The 21,189-nt window shown below is 47.5% G+C and overlaps 1 protein-coding gene across 1 annotated transcript in view; it reads right to left on the bottom strand.

Annotated features, from left to right (window-relative positions):
- Positions 1-1,406: 1,406 nt before the first annotated feature.
- PDXP (pyridoxal phosphatase) overlaps positions 1,407-21,189 on the bottom strand; it is a 36,738-nt gene continuing 16,955 nt past the window's right edge. Inside the window, exon 2 of the mRNA XM_029590102.1 lies at positions 1,407-4,509. Within this exon, the coding sequence (XP_029445962.1) occupies positions 4,184-4,509 (326 nt within the window). The 3' untranslated portion in view covers positions 1,407-4,183. The remainder of the gene's footprint in view (positions 4,510-21,189) is intronic.

Raw genomic sequence — 21,189 nt, 5'->3', positions numbered from 1 at the left:
CCTGAAACTGCAAAAACTATTGTAACTTTGTGAAGTCGGTGATTGTACAAAAGGAGAGCTACAACACAGATATAACACACACACGTACCATAAATTTAAACATCCCTCTGCACTGACTAGTAAAGCGGCTGCATAGCAAAGGCGAATGCCTAGAAGGGCTGTTTTAAATATAGAGAAGCGCACTAGAACCACGCTAACAAATGGAGGGAAGGGATAGAGCCAAAAGGGCTAGATCAGGCATCAAAGAAGGAAAACCCTTCTACACCCTTATTTAATCCAGTTGGATAAAACATATTTAATGCAAACAGCCAACATGGCTCTCATCTAAATTAAAAAGGTTGAGAAACTGACGCCCCGCCATAATGGTTGAACAACCTCTATTTACAAAAAAAACAAAACAAACAACTTTAAACCAGAAATGGCGTGGTAACACTCTATAACCAGCCTGCAACCAGGGAAGCATCAATTTTAGAGTGGCGTAAACAAGAACGACGCTTAAGAAATGCGAGTTTGAAGTGACCAGGCTGTCTTTCCGACATGCAGGCGGGCAGATGGTAACACAGACCACCCCCCTTGGGTGTTACAGTCTGAATGATGAGGCAGAGGCTATTGCTTACCAGTGGTGGGATGGGTAAAGGAATAGCAAGGATGATGAAAAGGCTTGACAGCTTCCACATGGGTAAGGACCGGGCTTTGAAAAGCCTACTCCACTGAAAGGGGGGGGGGGGGGGTAATGTAGGAGGAGAGAAATCTCAAAGGTTTTTGCCTCTTTTGAATGCAAAAACAGGGAGGAACGGAAAACAGTGGAAGGAGGTGAACGTATGTGCCAGTGTTTCTTTATAGTCGAGCAGATCTCATCAATTCTACTTGAGAAGAGCGACACACAGGTCAGCCTGTCAGATTAGCACTCATTTATACACCCTCTTGAGAAACAAGCAATCAGAGCAAGCTTGCAGTATAGAATCGGCTTTACTTGAACCAGGGCAGCGTAGTCACAAAAAACTGGCGCACAGGGATATTCTCTCTGAAATGACGGGGTGGTCACTGGAGTAGTTAAGCAAGGTACGATGATTGCTTGGTTTTCAAAAGATGGAGGTGGATAATGTGCCTTCATGAAAAGAGACCAAGCTCTCAGGAACGTGAATGTGAAAACGCTGTATGTGTTGTGTGAAAAAAGAAGGATTAAGGTCTAGAGTGTTAAGCCAGTCAAAGAAAGTGTACAACTGGACAATGGAAACTGGTCCATAGCTGGAAAATATCTACAAATCTGAACCACACTGGTATAAATGTGCTGGAAAGAGGAACCATATACGTACAGGGCCTCAACGTTAACAACATATAAGCATGCAACATCAGGAGCCATCATCACACCCCTGGCAGTTCCTTTAATTTACTGGTAAAATACATCTTGGAAAACAAAGAAGTTTCTGGTGAGTACACTATGAGCCAATTCTATTATAAACAAGGTTGGAGGACCCGGCCTCAGAGGAACGTCAGTTTAGGACATTTTCAATGATTTGTTAAACTTCTAACTAACAGATATTCATGTCTAAAAATTCAATATCAAGGGTAATCAAGTAGAATTCAGGAGCTGGCAATTGTGGTGGTTGTAAGAATGTAATGAAATGGGCGACTCCCAGACAGAAGACAGGCCTGCAGTCACAAAAGGTTGCAAAAATCTGGTTAGAAACAGATTCCAGAGACTATGGGGTGGCCTGGGGGATTTTTCTTTTGCAGTTATGTCAACACTATGTTTTCACTGTCCCTCCCGACGCAGCCCCTGGCGAAACATGGCTGTTAAAACTTTTCCTTTCGCTAACAACTGATTTGTAGCTTTAAGCTATTAAATTTTCTCTACTTTCAATGGCTTTACAGACTAGTGTGATCTGTCAGTCTTATGCAATACACCTCTCCTCGGCGACTTTGCTGATGTCTGTATACTAAGCTCCACCTCCTCTTGTTAATTCTATTACCAGTGCACCTTGCTGTGTGCATTCGATTGGTGACTCAGAGGTATAAATGAACGCAACAAATGTGTCACACCCTGTTTTAAGGGCAGCTAAAATTAGAAGATTCACCATTTAAATCTCTTCTGGGCAGAGGAAGAGTTTTCCCAAGACTATATTAACAGGAGCAATCTCCTCCCAGAGGCCCCCAAGGGGATAAGGTGAGCTCAGCTGTATGCACACATGCATGTGTGACCACACACACACACTTCTGTACGTGAAACTTTATGCACGATTTAATAAGGAGTTTAACATTCAACTAAGTGCTCCTCCATGCAAACCCTATGCTGTTACTCCCCATTGAGGAGATCTGTGCAGGATTAACTCATGTTTCTTTAATGCTAGAAATGTAACTTTTGGGCAGCAGTGCAGACAAGATTTCTGAAGCTGCTGTTAGTATATGGGGCTGAAAGTGGGGTTCATGGTGCGGGGGACCCGTATTTGATTTCTACGCAAACCATGGTTTGTGTGCATAAATCCAATTTTGCAGGCTAAGCATGCCTTTGTGCTGACATTTTTGGGTTAGCATGGTTCGGGTTTTTTTTTTTTTAAACCTCATGCCTTATTACCTCAGGGCCAGAGAAAGTTGGACAGGAAGCAATGGCTCAGTCTACAAGGAATCAGAGAATCTCCCTTTCTCCCTTCCAAAACACTGTTAAGTGAGAGGTAAAACATAGCGACCGCAGCAGGGGGCATCAGGAGTTACGAGGACTGTCTGTAAATGTCACAATACTGCAAGGCTGGGTAAGAAAAAGACGAGTGGTGACAATATCAATCAGTGCAAGCAAAACCTTCACAATATCAAACCCTGCTCTGTAAACAAAAGCTAAACACGGAAAATGTACAACCTAAGCCCAACCTCGCTGGATAAGCTAACAGATCCTGTGCCCTCACCCCTCTCCCTCCTCCCAAACACACAAAGTCTTGTCACAACTATCCAATGCTGCACCCTAAAATCCTCTTTTTAAAAACTAAAACTTGGACCCTGACTGGCACACAGTGGGCCGCTAATATGCCTTGCAGAAGAGCACCCAACCCTCAGAAATACCCACTTTGCAAGGAACCACAGCATTGTACTGCACATGTTCTGCTTGGAAGTTTATTCCCCTTCCTTTGAATATCCAATGCAAGAGGGGACCTGGCCTCGGCTGGGAGCTACGGCAGTGCTCGCTCTTCTATTCTCACACCTGCCCATCATTTAATGTTTTTTCCCCCCCTATTTTTAACCCTCTCCCCCCTTCCTCCTCTCTGGTCCAGCCCTCGGGCAGGGGCCACAAAGCACAGCTGCTTCTGGAACCTGCCACGGACGTTGGCGCTGTTCTGCCAGCAGCTGCAACTTCCTGTACTTCCCCCTCCTCCCACACCGGGCTCTCTGAATTCTGCCTTCATAGAGTCCATAGGGGGCCCATCGAGGAGAAACCTGACTCCGTAACCAAACCCAGGCCTCTTAACATTTTTTTTTTTAAACTTTCTTTGCTGCAGTTTCCAATACCATCCTGGATATGAAATACCACTACATCCCCCCTCCAGGGTCAAAGTCGAGAGGCAGCTGTGGGCTCTGCAGCAATTCTAGATTCTGAAGAAAAATAGCCCTGGCTGAAGCAGCTGGGAGATATCTGCATCTGCCTTTTCTGGGGACACTCTGCCCCCTTTCGGGAGGGAGGACCTCCTAGATTTAAAAATGAAGTCTAGATCCTTTACTTCTTTTCCCCACGCGACCAGGCCCACCTTTGCTTCATCTGGCGAGAACACGACATTGGTTTTGATCCCAGGGGTTACTGATCAAGCCGGGGGGGGGGGGGGGGGGGGGGGTGTTGCAGGGAATTGGAAATCACTTTGCTTGCACAGCCACTAATGAACTGTACTACCAGAGCAAATCTATCACCGGGGTGGGGCACAGGAAAGTACTCTGGCCGGGTAACCTGCTGAAGTGCAGTCCAGGGCTCCCTACTAACAAAAAAAAAAAAAGCTTTACACTTTAGGTTCATCCCAAACTGCTTAGGAACAGCTTTCACAGATGAAGGAAGAAGGGCACGACAGCATTTGGCAGGAAAATGGCACGAGCTGGTACCGGCACCCAGAACAAAAAGCCAGGTAATACAAGGAGGAGGAGGAGGGGAAACAGTAAGAGGGTGAGAAACCCCCCCCCTCCTGCCCCCCAGCTCAGGATTCACAGCCTAGTCTTCCAGCCCCGGTATCAAATCCGCAATGCTGTCCACGTAATAATCCGGCACCAGCTCGCGCTTGGCGGGGACGTCACTCTCCATGTTGGCTTGCACGTCGGCCAGCTGAGAGACCCCCGTGAGGGTCAGGATGGTGGTCAGTCCGCAGTTTTTCCCAAACTGGATGTCCATTTCCAACCGGTCACCCACCATGAGGGTCCTGGACGGGTCGATGCCAAAGCGGCCGACTACGTGCTCGAACATATAGACGCTGGGCTTGCCCACCACCGTGGCCTTCCGGCTTGTGGCTGTTTCCACGGCAGCAGCCAGGCTCCCAGTGCCTGCAAAAACAAAAAACACGCACAGAATTACAAACAGCTACAGTCAAAGTATCCCAATCAGATGAGCATGTCAGACTCCCAAGTGAAAGGGCAGCAGGAGTGGGAAACCCATGTCACCAAATTATATCAATTAGCAAAGTACAGAGCCTTCCTCCACATTAACACCCCCCCCCCCCCCCAATCTTTTCGTTCCTAGAGTCTCCAAGATTTTTAGCACCTACAAATCTGTCTAGAAATATCAGACACCAGCAAGGACACCAAATATCCAGGAAAGACTCAGAAAAATCATCTGAAAGCCCTTGCAGGAAATTCACATTGTGTGCGTACGCAAGGCCTTATTCCAGCCACTCTCTCCTCAGCACTTCTTATGCCAGGGATATTCACTTCCAGTCCTGGAGGGCAGGAAATGGGTCAGGTTTTCAAGATCTCCCCCCATTAACATGCATGAGATAGATTTGCCTACAACCCGTGCAAGGTGCATGCAGCTCTATAGGGGCATCCTGAACACCAGAGCCATTTGCAGCCCTCTAGGACCAGAGGAGAAGAGAGCTGTTCTCTGCTCTCATCCATACCGGTTGAACTGCTTTGCTAACTCCCACACCAGCGAGTTATTTAGGCAGTGGGCTGGCTAGCTTCTGATTTGCTACCTGAAGCTGGGGTCAATCTGGGCTGAGTTTATATTTCTACAGAATTCTGCTGGAGTTTTGATCCTCCTTTCCCTATGCCCACCCTATGTCCCGACTTTTTATTTTTATACAAAAAGGTGCTATTTTCAAAAAAGGGGACAATTTTTTTTTTTTTAATCTGACTCTGGGATTCAAAAATTCCTCCAATACTTGCACATCAGGGAAGACATGCACTCGCTGTGTATCCAGACCTCCGAGTTGCCGCCATGCCCTCTCCCCCCCCCCATCACCATTCAGCCCTTTCACTTATTCTCCCCCCCCCCCAGTATAAAAGCTCTAGTTCCCTTCCTTCCCCCTCAGAGTTTTGCTTCTTGCACTCTCACCAGCCGGCTCCCTGGCCCTGTTGCTCTCCCACCTGGAAGGCCCCATGTAGCTACTGCTGCTTCCCAGGCCTCCACAGGGCCTGAAGATGATGGTCCCTTGTCTGACAGAGGCCAAAGAGAGATCCCCCTTCTCCCGGTGCCACAGTCCATCCCTACAGACTGACTGTGAAAGTCATGTGGATTTTCAAAACCTTGACCTTTCTCTAAGGGAAAACCATTTTAGAGAGAAACCAGATTTGAGACCAAGGACTATTTCTTGGTTGTTACAAAAGGCAGCTAGAAAGAAGGGTGGGAAGAGTTGCAGTTTGCATCGTAACAGTAGAAATAATGGAAGCAGTGCCAATAGCTGTGGTGCAGCCACCTTTAATGAGACCTTCTGGAGACTGTGGTGCTACATGTGTGTGTACCTGTAGAGATCTAACCAGAGCGTACTCCTCAGCATTGTGACAGAGTCCTGCAGGGCCAGTCTGAGGGTCCTTAGGCCTACGCTAATCCTGCTCAGCTCTGGAATCCCTTCTTTTGTGTTCCATTACCAGCAGAGATTAGATTAGTTCTCGCCAGTGATGGGTTTTTTCAGGCACAGTCCCATGGGGCCGATGCAATACAGTGCGCTGAGCCGAGGGCACTGATAACCTGCAGTCAGATGCGGGTAGAATAGGCGCTAATCAATCCCCTAATGCAATAAGGGGATTAGCGCATATTCAACACGAGTCCAACGCGGAGTGAATGTAATAGCGATCATCACATGCAAATGCATGCAAATGAGGCTATTAGGCATTCACTCCCGATGCAAAAAAAAATGTGCGTCTTGGACGCATCTTTAACTGTCATCTATTAACGCCTGCCAGGAGCAAGCGTTCATAGCTGTGTGCATTTAAAAAAAAAATTTGACAGTCAGACCCATCACGAAAACAGACGCTGAGTTTATCAGCATCGGTTTACCTTACCGGCAGACAGCCACGAAAACAGACGCTGATGAACTCAGTGTTGGTTTTCAGCAGCGAATGGTAGTCACGAAACCAAGGCCGGGTTTATCGGCGTCTGTTTTCGTGACCAGCGTAGAGCAGTCACGAAAACGGTTTGGGTTCGCGTTAGCAAGGAGGCGCCCCCTTACCAATGCGGCCCTCTAATTTTAATATTGCATGGCGCCCCCCCTTAGGGGCGCCATGAGAGCAGGCACTGACTGTTCAGCACCTGCTTTTTACGCGACTTTATTGCATCGGCCCCATGTGAAATACCCTTTAGATGTCCGGTGAAAACCTGTTTTGTTTCTTCCCCATGTCTTAAGAAGTAGGGTTTAATTTGTATGTTTAGATCAGTAACAGCTGCTACCCAAGACTGATGCATGGGGAACAGGCTGTCCCATTATCCGGGAGCCCTCTGCTTCTGTTATTTCCCCATCTTGCAGGGAACAGGAGGGGAGGGAGTGATGCTGGGGGTGGACAGCAGGCAGAGAAAAGCTACTCTGCTCCCTAATCCAACCCCTCCTCCGTCATTCCCCACTAAGTTGAGCTGGTTGCTTGAGCATTCCCATCAACTGAGTGCCAGCTAATAAGTTTTTACTGCATATATGAAGTTTACTGTTTAGTATACTTATTAGCTATAAAATGTTCTGGTTTGTGATACATCTTAATATTTTTTAGTTTTAACCTTTATTTTTAAATTTTGATTTATTATGCTTATGTTGTACTTTACCTTGAGCCTTAAGAAAACACAGGTAAAAATGGGATAAATCAGAGGAAAATGTATTGCCAATACTTTGCAACATGCTATGTAGACTGTGAAGATTTACAGAACAGAGAAGTGAGGCATTTGTTGGCCGCAGTTAAGACACTATTGTAAACACTGACCATGCCTCCGCTTAGAGTCAGGGAAAGCAGAATTAGGGAGGATAACAACACAGATGTTCATAAGATACAGAATAATTCTGACAAGGCCATGTACAATAAGTGATTAACTGCTTCAAGGCCCATAGCTTACATCCAGAAAGTTGCAAGAGTTTATTTAAACCTATCTGCTGTGAAAAGAACCACAAAAAAGGTTGGACGTTAACTTCAACAATATATAACGAATTCAGCCTAGACTAATTTGGAAATAAGCATGAAAGTATAAAATTTAATATAATGGGACCATCATATATGGACCTCGTGGTAAGTTCCAACAGCACTAGATCCAACGGTTCCCACTATTATCGTCAGACAGAGGCAGAACAGCGTGCTGAAGCACGGAGCCACATCAGGCTATTACAAACATGAACACTGTGATTGATGAGTATTGCAACGTAATATCTGACCGACTACTTGCCTTTGGGAATTTTTATTGCATAACCCTCCCCCTTCACCCACAAAAACATGATAACAGGGACCAAAGATTATAACAGAGGGGGTAATGGTTGGATCAAGTGCTGTTGGAACATACCACGAGGGTCCGTCTAGGATGGTGCCATTATTAAGTTATATCTTACCTGATAATTTTTTTTCCTTGACTACTGCTAGAGCATGACTCTTGGGTATAATCCCCTTCTGCTACCAGTGGAGACAGAGACCACACCTCCTAAGATTTGCCTGTGACGTCCGGTCCACCATAAGAGAGGTGTGGTTGCAGGCGGCCTCCAGTAGACTATTGCCAGAGATGAAACATGACCAGCCACTCTGAAGACCGCAGACCAAAATAAATGCCTCAGATAGCAAAATCTTGTGGTGAGAGGACTTAATCGACTCTCCAAATAGTTCTGGTTGCCTCCTGGATGAGTCTGATAAAGACTTTGAAAAAGAAAACAATTAACACATCTTACCATTTCCTGCTTTTAAAAAAAAAAAAAAAATAAATGTTAAATTCCATCACGCTAACAGCCCCGTCTTCCCCCTAGGGTAGGACAGGTAAACTAAGGAATATTTCATATTTAGGGATACTCCATCGGGAGGGAACTAGACTGGTCTAGCAATAGCCAAGGAAAGAAAATTATTTCTTACCTGATAATTTAACATTCCTTATCCTACTGCTAGACCAGTGACTCTTGGGATGTAACAAAGCCATTAACTGATGGGTGGGAGACCGAGTGCAGCCTTCAAAAGCCCAGCACCAAAAGTTGAGTCTGCTTTAGCCGGTACATCTAGTCTATAGAGTTTAGTAAAAGAGTGTATGGACGACCAAGTGGCTGCCTTGCAAATTTCTTCCGGATATACCCTTGAGACCTCTGCCCAAGAGGCTGCTTGAGTTCTAGTTGAGTGCGCCTGTAGCCCAAATGGAATTGGTTTACCTTCCAGCAGGTATGCTGAACTAATGACCTCCTTAATCCATCGGGTGAGGGTAGCTTTGGAAGCTGCTTCTCCTTTCCATGGACCCATGAATAGTATGAAGAGTCTGTCTGACTTCCTGAAGGCATTTAGAACTTTCAGGTATCTTAGTAAGAATCGTCTGACATCCAGGTAGTGTAGTTCTCGCTCCACTTTCCCAACTTTCTCGAAAGCAGGTAAGGAGCTAGGTTTGGTTCAGATGAAACCTGGACACCAACCTTTAGGAAGGAAGGAAGGAAGGAAGGGACTGGTCTGAGTTTCACAGATTTCTCTGAAATGATCAGAAAAGGTTCTCTACAGGAGAAGAGTCTGTAGTTCAGAAACTCTTCTATCTGAGCACACAGCCACCAGAAAGGCCATCTTGACTGACATATCTTTAAGGAAGGCTTATTTTAGTGGTTCAAAGGGAGACCTAGTAGTGCTCTAAGGACCAAATTGAGGTCCTATGAGGGAACCAGAGGACGAAAGGATGGCCTAATTCTATTTACTCCTTTCAAGAAGCAACCTACATCTGGATGCATTACTGCAGGCCTACTTATCAGGCCTCTGAAATAGGAGTTTGCTGTGATCTGGACTTTTAAGGAATTGAGGGCTAGGCCTTTATCTAGACCTCGCTGGAAGAAGTCCAGGATACGAGCTATATGCCTGTCTGTTTTCAAGGGACACAACAGAAGTTTTCGAAGAGGCACCATACTCTGATATATGCCAGGGATGTGGAAGTTTTTCAGGCCTTCAGCATAGTGGCAATTATTATTGGAGAGTAACCTTTGCAGCTTTGATATGCCCTTTCAAGGGCCATGCCGTAAGACAGAATGGAGATGGGTACTCTAGAGTTATCGGACCTTGGTGTAAGAGACCCCGTTCCAATGGAAGACAGTGGAGAGTACCATGATCTTCTTGGCCAGTCTGGAGCAAGCAGAATTGTCACAGCTGGATGTTTATCTTCTTTAGGGTTCTCTCGATCAGAGGCCACAGTAGAAACGCATACAGTAGACCTTCCATTGGCCAGGGATTGGTCAATGCGTCTATGCTGCAGGAGCCCCACCCCCTCCTCCGACTGAAGAATCTGCTTGCTTTTGCCATCAGGTCCATGGTTGGAAGACCCCATTTGTTTGTGATTTTGAGAAATACTCAGAGTTCCCACTCTCCTGGGTTTAACTTGTGCCTGCTTAAAAAGTCTCTGCCTGTATGTTGCTTGATCCTTTCATATGATCTGCCGACAGGAGACAAGTTCCGTTCTGCTCAGTCACATATTTCTGCTGCTTCCTGGGCTAGTGACCTGCTGTAGGTTCCTCCCTAGCGATTCATGTATGCCACTGCCGTTACATTGTCTGATCGTATACAGACTGGTTTCCCTCTTATCAGGGGAAGGAAAGCTATAAGGGCTAGCCTGATGGCCCTTAGTTCTAGCCTGTTTAATGACCAGGCTTTTTCCTATTCTACCCACTCTCTCTGAGCTGACTGGTCCGGGCAATGAGCTCCCCATCCGAAACTGTTGGCATCGGTAGTGATGTCCAACCATGGTGGCGGATCCAGATTCATCCCTCTTAGAAAGTTGGAAGGGTTTGCCACCACCTCAGACTGCACCCTACTGGAAGCAATAAGGCAAGTAAGATGATTGTAATCCGATGTGGGGGACCATTTGGACAGGAGGGCTTCCTTTAAAGGGCACATGTGTGCCTTGGCCTAGGAAACCAGATCTATAGTTGCTGAGATGAGGCCTATCAGATGTAGATAATCCCAAACTCTGGGGTATCTTTGCATCTTGAAGTCCTGAGCATGGGAGACACTTCTCCACTCTTTTAAAAATAAACCTTTCCCATTCTTAAGTTGAACCGTGCCCTTAGAAACTCCAGAGACTGGTGGGTGACAGGTGACTTTTGGAAAGTTCACTACCCAACCTGTTGCATTAGGTGCAAAACTGCTCCTATGGCCTGTTTGCTTTTGTGTAACGATTTGACTATGATCAGCCAATTGTCCACGTAAAGGGTGAACTAGTATTTCTTGTTTGCGCAGAGCTGCTACTACTACCACCATGATCTTGGTGAAGGTTCTGGGCGCTGTTGCAATTCCAAAGGAAAGAGCCTGATACTGAAAATGTTGCCCAGAACACAGAAACACAGCAGCTTCTGTTGAATAACCCATGTAGGTATGTGGAAATAGGCTTCTGTTAGACTGACAGAGGCAAGGAACTCTCCTTTTCTCACTGAGGCCACTACTGAGCGAAGAGACTCCATGTGGAAGTGTGGAACCTTGAGGCATTCAGTTCATGCCCTTGAGATCTAGAATGGGCCAACAAGAGCCGTCCTTCTTGAGAATAACAAAATAGATGGAACACACTCCTGTGCCTTTTTCCTGTACCGGAACTGGTACCACTCCTTGCAAAGCCTGGAGTCTACTTAGAGTGGATACTATTGCTTCTCTTTTTGCCGGCAAGCATGGAGACCACAAAGGTTTGAGGAATTACTTCCATTAGCTCAGGGGGCATAACCGTCTCAAATGACGTCTAGGACCCATTGATCCAAGGTATTGTGAGTCCACTCTGAGTAAAACCGATTTAGGCGACCCCCTACTGGAATTATCTGCAGAGAGATCTTTTGATTGTCACTGAGACATGTGGCTAGGATCTGTCGTCTCAGGAAATTCATTCCTAGATCTCGACTCATCGAAAGGGCTGAGATCTGGATTTCCGGGAGCGTTGAGATTACAAGGTTACTGGGCCTGTATCTGCAATAGTCCCTAATTTTTTGCTGCCTTAGGTTTCTAAGGTTGCCCTGTGTTCTTGTCTTTCGGCAGTCTGAGGTTTCACCTCCCCCAAACTCTTTCAGTTGTCTAATTCTTCTCAAATAACAGGCTCCCTCAGAAAGGTAGCTTTCCTAGATGAAATTTTGATGTTTCGGCTGCCCAGCTTCAAAGCCATAGAAGCCGCCTTGCTGCTACATCTGAAGCAGCTGCCCGAGCAGATATTCTAAGGACATCATAAAAGGCATCTGCCAAAATGCTACCCCAGACTCTATACAAGCCGTATCAGTAGAATCAGGTAGCTGCTGTACCCATTTTAGAACTGCGTGGGCCACAGCCTCTGTATATAGAGGTCTGAAGGGCCAGTGCATTTGTGGAGAAAGCCTGATTTAGAATGGATTCAATCTTTCTATCCTGGTGATCTTTCAGGGCTGCTCCCCCTTCCACCCCGATAGTGGTCTTACGAACTATAGCTGATACTGAAGCATTCATCTTAGGGATTTTCAGAAGAGATTCTATATCCCTTACCTCTAGAGACAAAAATTTCCCTAGAGCTCTAGTACCTTTTAGAATTCCAAGTGAGTTATCCCATTTGACCATCACCATTTCTTTCAGGGCAGGGTGGAGGGGAAAGGTTTTGGGAGGTTTCCGTAAGCCTTGCAATATAGAGTCTCCTTCGATTTGCCTCTCTACCTTTGCTTCGGAAATTTTGAGTTCTGTTAGAGCATCGGAAGTCAGAGCAGACAACTCCTCCTTTTGAAAAAGGCAGACCACCGCTTCTCTTCTTCATCCTACAAAATGGAATTCCTCCATACCAGTGGGAGCTGAATCGATAAGCCTAGAAAATACCCTAAGGGCTCCCTGGTAGGAGACTTGAAAGAAACTGAAATCCCTAGGGCTGTTCTCCTCCCTGAAACTGAGGAACTTGCAGGTTCCTGGCTGAACTGCATGGCTTCAAATGCCTGGTGCATTAGAAGAATGAATTCTGTGGAAAACTCTTGATGGGAAGGACCAGCAATTTCCTCTGTCTTGACAAGCTGCCTTGTGCAGGAAAGTAAAACATACAAGCTCCCTGGCTGTAATTCAACCTCCTGATCTGAAAGTTTTACAACCTCTCCATCCGGAGAGCTGGGTGCTTCTAATTGCTCCTCCATGGGGGGGGGGGGGGGGGGGGGGAAGGGGATTGTAGGATAGAGTTTTGTCTTCCTGATTTATCACAGATGGGACAAATGGACCCAGCTACCATTGGAATCCTCTTGGACCCACAACCCGGGCACCTTCTGCCTGTCAGCATGACTTTAATGATAAACAAATACAAATGCAGGGAGAAACAGCATTTTTTCCTTTACTTATTAACGGGCCGATTCAGTAAAGTCCTCGGGAGAGTGGGCAAATGCCCACTCGCCTGTGCACGCGATTCAGTATTTAAATGAGGCCTGGCAGTAGAAACGGGCAAAAGGAGGTGCTAGGGACACTAGCACGTCCCTAGCGCCTCCTTTTGGCCCGGAGCGGCAGCTGTCAGTGGGTTTGACAGCTGATGCTCAATTTTGCTGGCGTTGGTTCTCGAGCCCGCTGACAGCCACGGACTCAGAAACCGGACGCTGGCAAAATTGAGCGTCCGGTTTTCGACCCAACAGCCGCGGGCCGACTTCAAATTTTACTTTTTTTACCCTTCAGGACCTCCGACTTAATATCGCCATGATATTAAGTCGGAGGGTGCACAGAAAAGCAGTTTTTCCTGCTTTTCTGTGCACTTTCCTGGTACTGGAAGAAATTAGCGCCTACCTTTGGGTAGGCGCTAATTTCTGAAAGCAAAATGTGCGGCTTGGCTGCACATTTTGTTTTCTGAATCATGCGGGAATACCTAATAGGGCCCTCAACATGCATTTGCATGTTGAGGGCACTATTAGGTTCGGCGGGTTGGACGCGCGTTTTCTGCCCCTTACTGAATAAGGGGTAAGGGAAAATGCGCGTCCAATGGCGGGTTAACAGTGTGCTCCGGAGCGCACTGTACTATATCGGCCCGTAAGCGCGGTTGCGTAGCAGAGTGTGCAATCCTGCCTATCACTTTCTCCAATGCTGCTGCCTCAAGACGCTTCCCTCCACTCAATCGGATATTGTCCTCTTGCTGCTCAGGAACCTCTTACCTCACTCTGTATTTCCCGGGGGGGGGGGGGGGGGGGGGGAAGTGTACCACTGCCCTTGGGAAGAGGGGAAACCCCTATCAGGACTGCTGTGACAAACCCTGCAGGGAACTGGGAGCACTGCCTGAGAGACTCAGCAAAGACGACAACTGTTTTTCTTAGGTGTTTGTTTTGGGGTTTGTTTGTTTTTTAAGGTCTGTGATTTCCGGCACTGGGCAAAAACATAAGTAGGGGGAAAATGTTTCGTTGATCCATCTCTAGCAGAGACAGAGAATACTGGAGGCTGCCTGCAACCAAACCTCACTTATGGTGGGACCAGATGTCACATGCAAATCTTAGGTGGTGTGGTCTCTTGTCTTCACTGGAAGCGGAAGGGGAATACACCCAAGAGTCACTGATTGATAAGTAAGATAAGGATATGAAATTACACTTTTTTTTTGTTAACAGTTTTATTCATGTGTGCAGGAAAGTAAAACATACAAGAAATCTGAGGTAGCTTGACAAACCAAAAATATAAAACAAATTGCAAATCCTAGATTTATGCAACTCCACATGAAGGCATTTTCCCATTTTAGCCCTTACTCCCACCCCCATTCCCCAGTAGAAAATCCATAGGAAGGCAGCCATAAGCACGAGGGAGTCCAGCAGAAAATCACAGATCAGCTTCAACGCCAGCCAAGATCAAGCCGTAGTGATCAGATTGAACCAGGCTCACTTGAGGAGCGCCAGTGCCAATAATTATGCCAAGTTTCCTCAAAGCGAACAAGTTTATCCTTCTTAACAGCGATCAACCATTCCATATAGTATATCCAATGAAGTCTCCGTAAAGCGCTGTCAAAAGTTGGAGGCGAAGCAGACCTCCATTCCCATGCGATGGTGCCCCGAACAGCTTGCAAAGCAGCCTGTAGAAATAAGTTCTGAAGGTTGAAGATTCCAGCAACCGGAAAAAGCAAGAGTCCAATCTGAGGTGTTAAAGTGAGGGGTATATCCAATACTAAACGAATCCAATCTTCAGCCGATTGCCACAATGGAAATAGTGCAGGGCAGAACCACCACATATGAAGATAATCCCCGCTGAGACCACAGCGTTGCCAAAGAGCACTGACGTTAGGGAACATTTTATTCATTTTGACAGGAGTAAAATACCACCTAAAGAGAACTTTATAGTTATGTTCCTGTACCATGGCCGAAATGGAACTACGAGCTGTAACGTGAATACAGGCATCCCATTCGGCTGAAGTATACTGTATAGCTAAATCTTGTTCCCAAGCTTTCATAAGTTTAGTCTCCGGATCTCTATCCACTGCTAGCTTAGCATACAATTTAGAGACAACCTTTTTAACCCTGGGAGTGGAATCACAGAACCCCTCGAACAGGGACTTCCCCTTGACCAGGTCCGTTTTCACCTTATCAGTAGTCAAACAATAGTGAAGCTGCAGATAAGCGAAAATCTTTTTTGGTCAAGGAATAGGCCCGTTGGAGCTCCGCAAAGGAAAACACTCTACCCATTCCAAACCTGACCGAAAGTAAATACCCCTTTATCTGCCCAAGCTGCAAACATTTTCCCCACCCTGCCAGCAGGAAAACTCCCACATCGTCTGATAGCAGTGGAAGAAGTGTATTGACGCTGCCCAAGCACTCTAGTCTTCCATTTCCACCACAGTACAAAGGTGCAAGCCGTGCAGGGTGATACCTCCACATGCCAAGAGGTAGATTTATCGGTATCCCAGAACCTCTCATACAAATTCGTATCATCTACCATTCCCTCTTCAATAGACACCCATTGTTTATTCTTAAATTTATCATGGAAATCAACCACTGCCTTCAATTGAGTTGCCACATAATTGAGAAAATTCGGTACCCCAAGGCCGCCACTGACCTTAGATTGATATAAAATGGATCTAGCTATTCATGGAGGTCTCCGTTTCCATATAAAGGAGAATACTTTACGCTGTAAAACAAAGAAATTGTAAGGGAATTTGACAAGGTAAGGACTGAAAAAGATACCCAATTTTTTGGCAACAGAGTCATTAACAGTCGCAATGCGGCCTAACCAGGATATGGTAAGACGGTCCCACTTGGCGAGATCTTGGTCCAATCTCTGAACAAGAGGAGGGTAATTCAATTGAAATAAGTCCCCATATTCTGCACTAATCATTATACCCAAATACTTAACTGCCTTCTTAGCCCATTGAAATGGAAATAATCCTTGAAGGCGCTGTCAATCATCATCGGGGAGAAAGAGCGGCAAAATTTCGGATTTTTCAATATTAATTTTAAATCCTGACACAGACCCAAAGGCCGTAATGTCATGTACCACCTCCAGGAGGGAAAGCTCAGGTTTAGTAAGTGTACATATGATGTCATCAGCATATAGCGAAATTTTATGCTGTTCACCACCAACGTGAACTCCAAGTATCCCTGTTCTGTCGGATCTTTTCGACAAAGGGCTCCACCGAAATCGCAAATAAAAGGGGGGATAGGGGACAGCCCTGGCGTGTGCCTCTTTCACTGGAAAGGCAGGGGAGTAGCACCCATTTATTTTAAGACAGGCTAAGGGGTCAGCATACAGGGCTCGCACCCAGTTGAGAAAACAATTATTGATACCCATCTTAGCCATCACTTTAAAAAGAAAAGGCCAATGTACGCGATCAAACACCTTTCTCAGCATCCACTCTGAATAGAACAGACAGACGTTTCATTCTCTTGGTGATATAAGTTAAATTGAATCTTCCTAACATTGTCTCCTGTTCTTCCTGGTATAAACCCCCCCCCCCCCGATCGGCATGAATCAATAAATGGATGACTAAATTTAAACATTTTGCCAAAACCCTAGCCAATAATTTAAGGTCTACATTGATAAGAGAAATTGGCCTATAAGAGCCACATAGAGAGGGATCTTTCCCCGGGATAGGGATAATGGTGATTCCAACCATGTTAGAAAAGGGGAGTAGACACCCTTCAATTCGAAGATAGTTAAACATGGCAGTCAACGGTGTTACCAATAAATCTTTAAAATTTTTTATAAAAAGGGGGGTAAACCCATCTAGGCCAGGCACTTTTCCGGGCTTTAGTTCAGCCATGGCCTCAAGGACTTCCGCTGTACTAATAGGGTCCCCCAGGCACATCGCTACATTATCATCAAGCCGAGGAAGGTGCACGGAGTCCAAGTAGCTATCAATATCCAATTCTGTAATAGACCCATCATTAGAATATAAATCAGTATAAAATTGGTTAAAGTGGGTTCTAATAAGTTCTTCCTCATGTAATAATTGACCAGTGGGACCTTGAATTTGCACAATTTGAGATTGGAGGATCCTGGCCTTAAAGGCATGGGCCAACAGCTTACTCGCCTTATTACCAAAATTCATGATTGTTTCGTAACATCTAATTGGGAGGCTAAATTCTCCAATTCCAAAAAGCTTGTATCTTGTAGCGGATTTCCATAAGTCGACCCCACAGCTGAGAAGAGAGGGTCCGTTTATGTTCCTGCTCTAGAGAGGCCAACTGAGAGTCCAACTCACTTCTCTTTTGTAATTTTAACTTTTTCTGGTGGGTAGCAATAGAAATGTTTCCCTCTCAGAACCGCCTTTAAACAATCCCAGACCACAACAGGGTTCATATCAGAAGAAGCATTGAGCTGTAAATATTCTGTAATGGAACCCCGTACATTTCCCAAGATAAAAACATCCTTAATGAGGGTGTCGTTTAGCCTCCAAAACCATTGCCTGCCCTGAGTCGGAAGGGATCTCACACTCCACCAAACGGGAGCATGATCCGACCATGAGATATTCCCAATCCCAGAAGAAGTGGTATCCAAGGAGAGAGAGCGGTCAATAAGAAAGAAATCTATTACAGTGTAAGAGTCGTGAGGTGCAGAGTAAAAAGTGTAATCACGATATTCTATATGCCTTTCCCTCCACACATCCATTAAGTTCCACCAGTCCATAAATTGGTGTAAAACCTTCCTAACCTGTGGGGGATAGGAACCTTTACCCTTAGAAAAGTCCACCAAAGGGTTACTGACACAATTGAAGTCACCACCCAAAATAATCTGCCCACTGTCAGAGGTAAGTAAAATGTTATTTATATCATTGAGAGTCTCTCCTTGCAAACCACTCGGACAGTAAATATTTATCAACATCATGAGGGACCCTCACAAGTGAACATGAACTATCAAAAAACGACCAAGATCATCTCAGTATATGAAAAGGACTTGGAGCGGCAAAGCTTTGGAAATGAGAATCCCCACCCCATGATATTTATAGCGTGGCAGTAGTCTTCTCATGTCTGCGTACCAGGGTCTTCTTGGCCAGTCCGGGGCCACTAGAAGAACTAGTCCTCTGTGCTGCTGAATCTTGTGTATAATGGCGCCCAGCAGGGGCCATGGAGGAAAAGCATATAGCAGGATCCCCTGAAGCCATGGCTGTACCAGGGCATCGATCCCCTGGGATAGAGGATCCCGCCTGCGGCTGAAATACCTGGGGGTACTTGAGCGTTGGACCTGTCCGCTAGTAGGTCCATGCCCGGCGTCCCCCACTATCATCTGGAAAGCTGTGGGCGACAGCTGCCATTCCCCCGGGTTTAGGCTTTCTCTGCTGAAGAAGTCTGCCGTGGTGTTGTCCTTCCCGGCGATGTGGACGGCGGAGATGTCCTGGAGATTTGCTTCCGCCCAAGTCATCAGGGGGGCTATTTCTAGGGATACTTGTCTGCTTCTGGTTCCGCCCTGTCGGTTGATGTATGCCACTGTGGTGGCGTTGTCAGACATCACTCTGACCGTTCTGTTTCGAAGTCTGTGGGCAAATTGCAGGCATGCTAGCCTGACTGCCCGTGCCTCTAGTCTGTTTATGTTCCACCCTGACTCTTCTCTGTTCCACCGCCCTTGGGCGGTGAGTTCTTCGCAGTGTGCTCCCCGTCCGTTCAAGCTGGCATCTGTCGTGAGCAGGGTCCAAGTTGGGGAGGACATTCTTGACCCCCGGCTCATGTGGCCGGGCTGCAACCACCACCATAGCTGGTTCCGCACTGTGGTTGGTAGAGGCAGGTGTACGGTATAGTCCTGTGATGGTGGGCTCCACCGAGACAGGAGGGCGCGTTGTAATGGTCTCATATGAGCCCGCGCCCATGGTATCACCTCCAGAGTGGATGCCATGAGGCCGAGGACCTGTAGGTAATCCCAAGCTGTGGGCCGGCTGGCGCTCAGCAGGGCCTGCAGATGATTCCGGAGTTTCGACTTCCTTTTGGAGGTCAGGCTGACCTTGTCTTCCTGGGTGTCGAATTGAACCCCTAGGTATTCCAGCAACTGAGAAGGCTGTAGGGAACTCTTGTTCAAGTTTACAACCCATCCTAGGCTTTCCAGAAGAGCTATAACTGTTGGTTGCCTGGTGGCTCTCCTCTGGTGACTTCGCCCAGATCAGCCAATCGTCCAGGTAGGGATGGACGAGGATCCCCTCCTTCCTGAGGGACGCTGCCACTACTACTATGACCTTGGTAAAGGTCCGCGGCGCGGTGGCTAACCCGAAGGGTAAAGCTTGGAACTGGAAGTGTTGGTCCAGGACCTTGAAGCGTAAATAGCGCTGATGATCCCGATGGATTGGGATATGCAGGTAGGCTTCCGACAGATCTAGGGATGTGAGAAACTCCCCTGGCTGTACTGAATTCTTGACAGACCTCAGAGTTTCCATGCGAAAGCTGGGGACCCGTAGGTATCGGTTGACGGACTTGAGGTCCAGAATGGGCCGGAAAGTGCCCTCCTCCTTGGGCACGATGAAATAGATGGAATAATGCCAAGAATTCATCTCCCTTGCAGGCACTGAGATTATGGCCTTTAGGGTCAGGAGCCTCCGCAAAGTAACCTCTAGGGCCGTCCTCTTGATGTGCGAACAAGGAGATTCCACGAACCTGTCCGGCGGGAGTCTAAGAAAATCCAGGTAATACCCTTCTCGGATGATGGCGAGGACCCACTGATCCTAGGTAATCTCGACCCACCTTCGGTAGAAGAGGGATAGCCTGCCCCCTATGGCTGCTACCCCCGGATGGGTCGGCTGATTGTCATTGTGGGGTACGGCCGGGACCCGAACCGGTTTTCCTCTTGTTGTGCTTAGGCCGAAAGGACTGGTTCCTGGCCTGCGAACGAGGTGCTTGGTAGCGAGTTCTGTAAGGGTTGAAGTGCTGAGAGGTTCCACCTCTGGATGGTCTAGGAAAGGGGCGCTGGGTCCTCCTTAACCGCTCTTCTGGTAGACGGGGTAATGGGGAGGCGCCCCATTTATTGGCCAGTTTCTCAAGGTCGCTGCCGAACAGGAGGGATCCCTCAAAGGGCATTCTCGTGAGGCGTGTCTTGGAGGAGTCGTCGGCCGACCAATTACGTAGCCAGAGCTGTCTCCTGGCCGCCACTGAGGATGATGCTCCTTCGGCTGCCGTACGGACTAAGTCAGAGGCCGCATCAGTGAGGAACGAGAGAGCTGATTCAATTTCTTCTCCCAGGGTGTTGTTCCTAGCCTGTGATAAACAGGAACGTGTCACCACGGTGCAGCAGGTCGCAATTCGTAGGGACATGGCTGCCACCTCAAAGGCTTGTTTCAGAATGGTGTCCATGCGCCGGTCATGTGTATCCTTAAGGGCAGTCCCTCCCCTCCACCGGAACGGTGGTGCGCGTCACAATTACGCTACCTATGGCATCTACCTGGGGGCACGCCAGCTTCTCCTTGGTTGCCGGGTCTAAGGGGTACATGCCAGTCAAGGCCTGACCCCCTTTGAATGAGGCATCCGGCGTGTTCCATTCCAGATCAATTAACTGCTGAGCTACTTGTAGGAGGGGAAAATGATGAGACGTTTGGCGCAGGCCCTCTAACAGGGGGTTCATTCTAGGTTCCTTTGGGGCATCGTGGCCCGGAATAACCAGCTCCGACAGGTATTGAGAGATCAGGCCTGGGAGATCCCCTTTCAAAAAGAAGCGCCTCATGGTCCGATATGGTTCAACCCCCAAGGGCAGTTCTCCCTCCTCGGGGGACTCGTCGTCTTCCTCAGGGCAATCTGAATCCCCATAAGTGGGGGTTCCGGGTGGCGCGTGGCCGTGCCTAGGCCTTGAGGGTCCAAGGGCCGGGTCATCCGGTACGTATGGACCCGCTTGGGGAGCAGCCTGCATTGTGACAAAGGCATGGAATCCCCTTGAATAATTCCACCCAGGAGAGCGAAGCAGGATCTGGTCTGAGGAGTACCAGGTCCCTCGGGGTCCCCGGCTGCTCACTGCTGCCTGCTAGGTCTGGGGTGTTCCCTAAGGAACTGGCAAGTACACTGGCTGTGACCGGTCCTGACCCGGAACTCCCAGGGCCTCTTCACATTGGGCACATAGGGAGTCTGCTTCCTCGCTCTGTGTGGCTCTGAGGTTGCATGCCGAGCAGAGGCTCATGCCTGATGCTGGAGGGGCCGGCTCCGCTGACGCATGGGCTCTCCGACGCTCCATGTGTGCCTGGCGTATCAGCGGGCGCCTATG

This window comes from Rhinatrema bivittatum, chromosome 2 (genome assembly GCF_901001135.1).
Source record: "Rhinatrema bivittatum chromosome 2, aRhiBiv1.1, whole genome shotgun sequence".
In the NCBI taxonomy this organism is placed as follows: domain Eukaryota; kingdom Metazoa; phylum Chordata; class Amphibia; order Gymnophiona; family Rhinatrematidae; genus Rhinatrema; species Rhinatrema bivittatum.
This window is presented reverse-complemented; position numbering and strand designations above follow the sequence as displayed.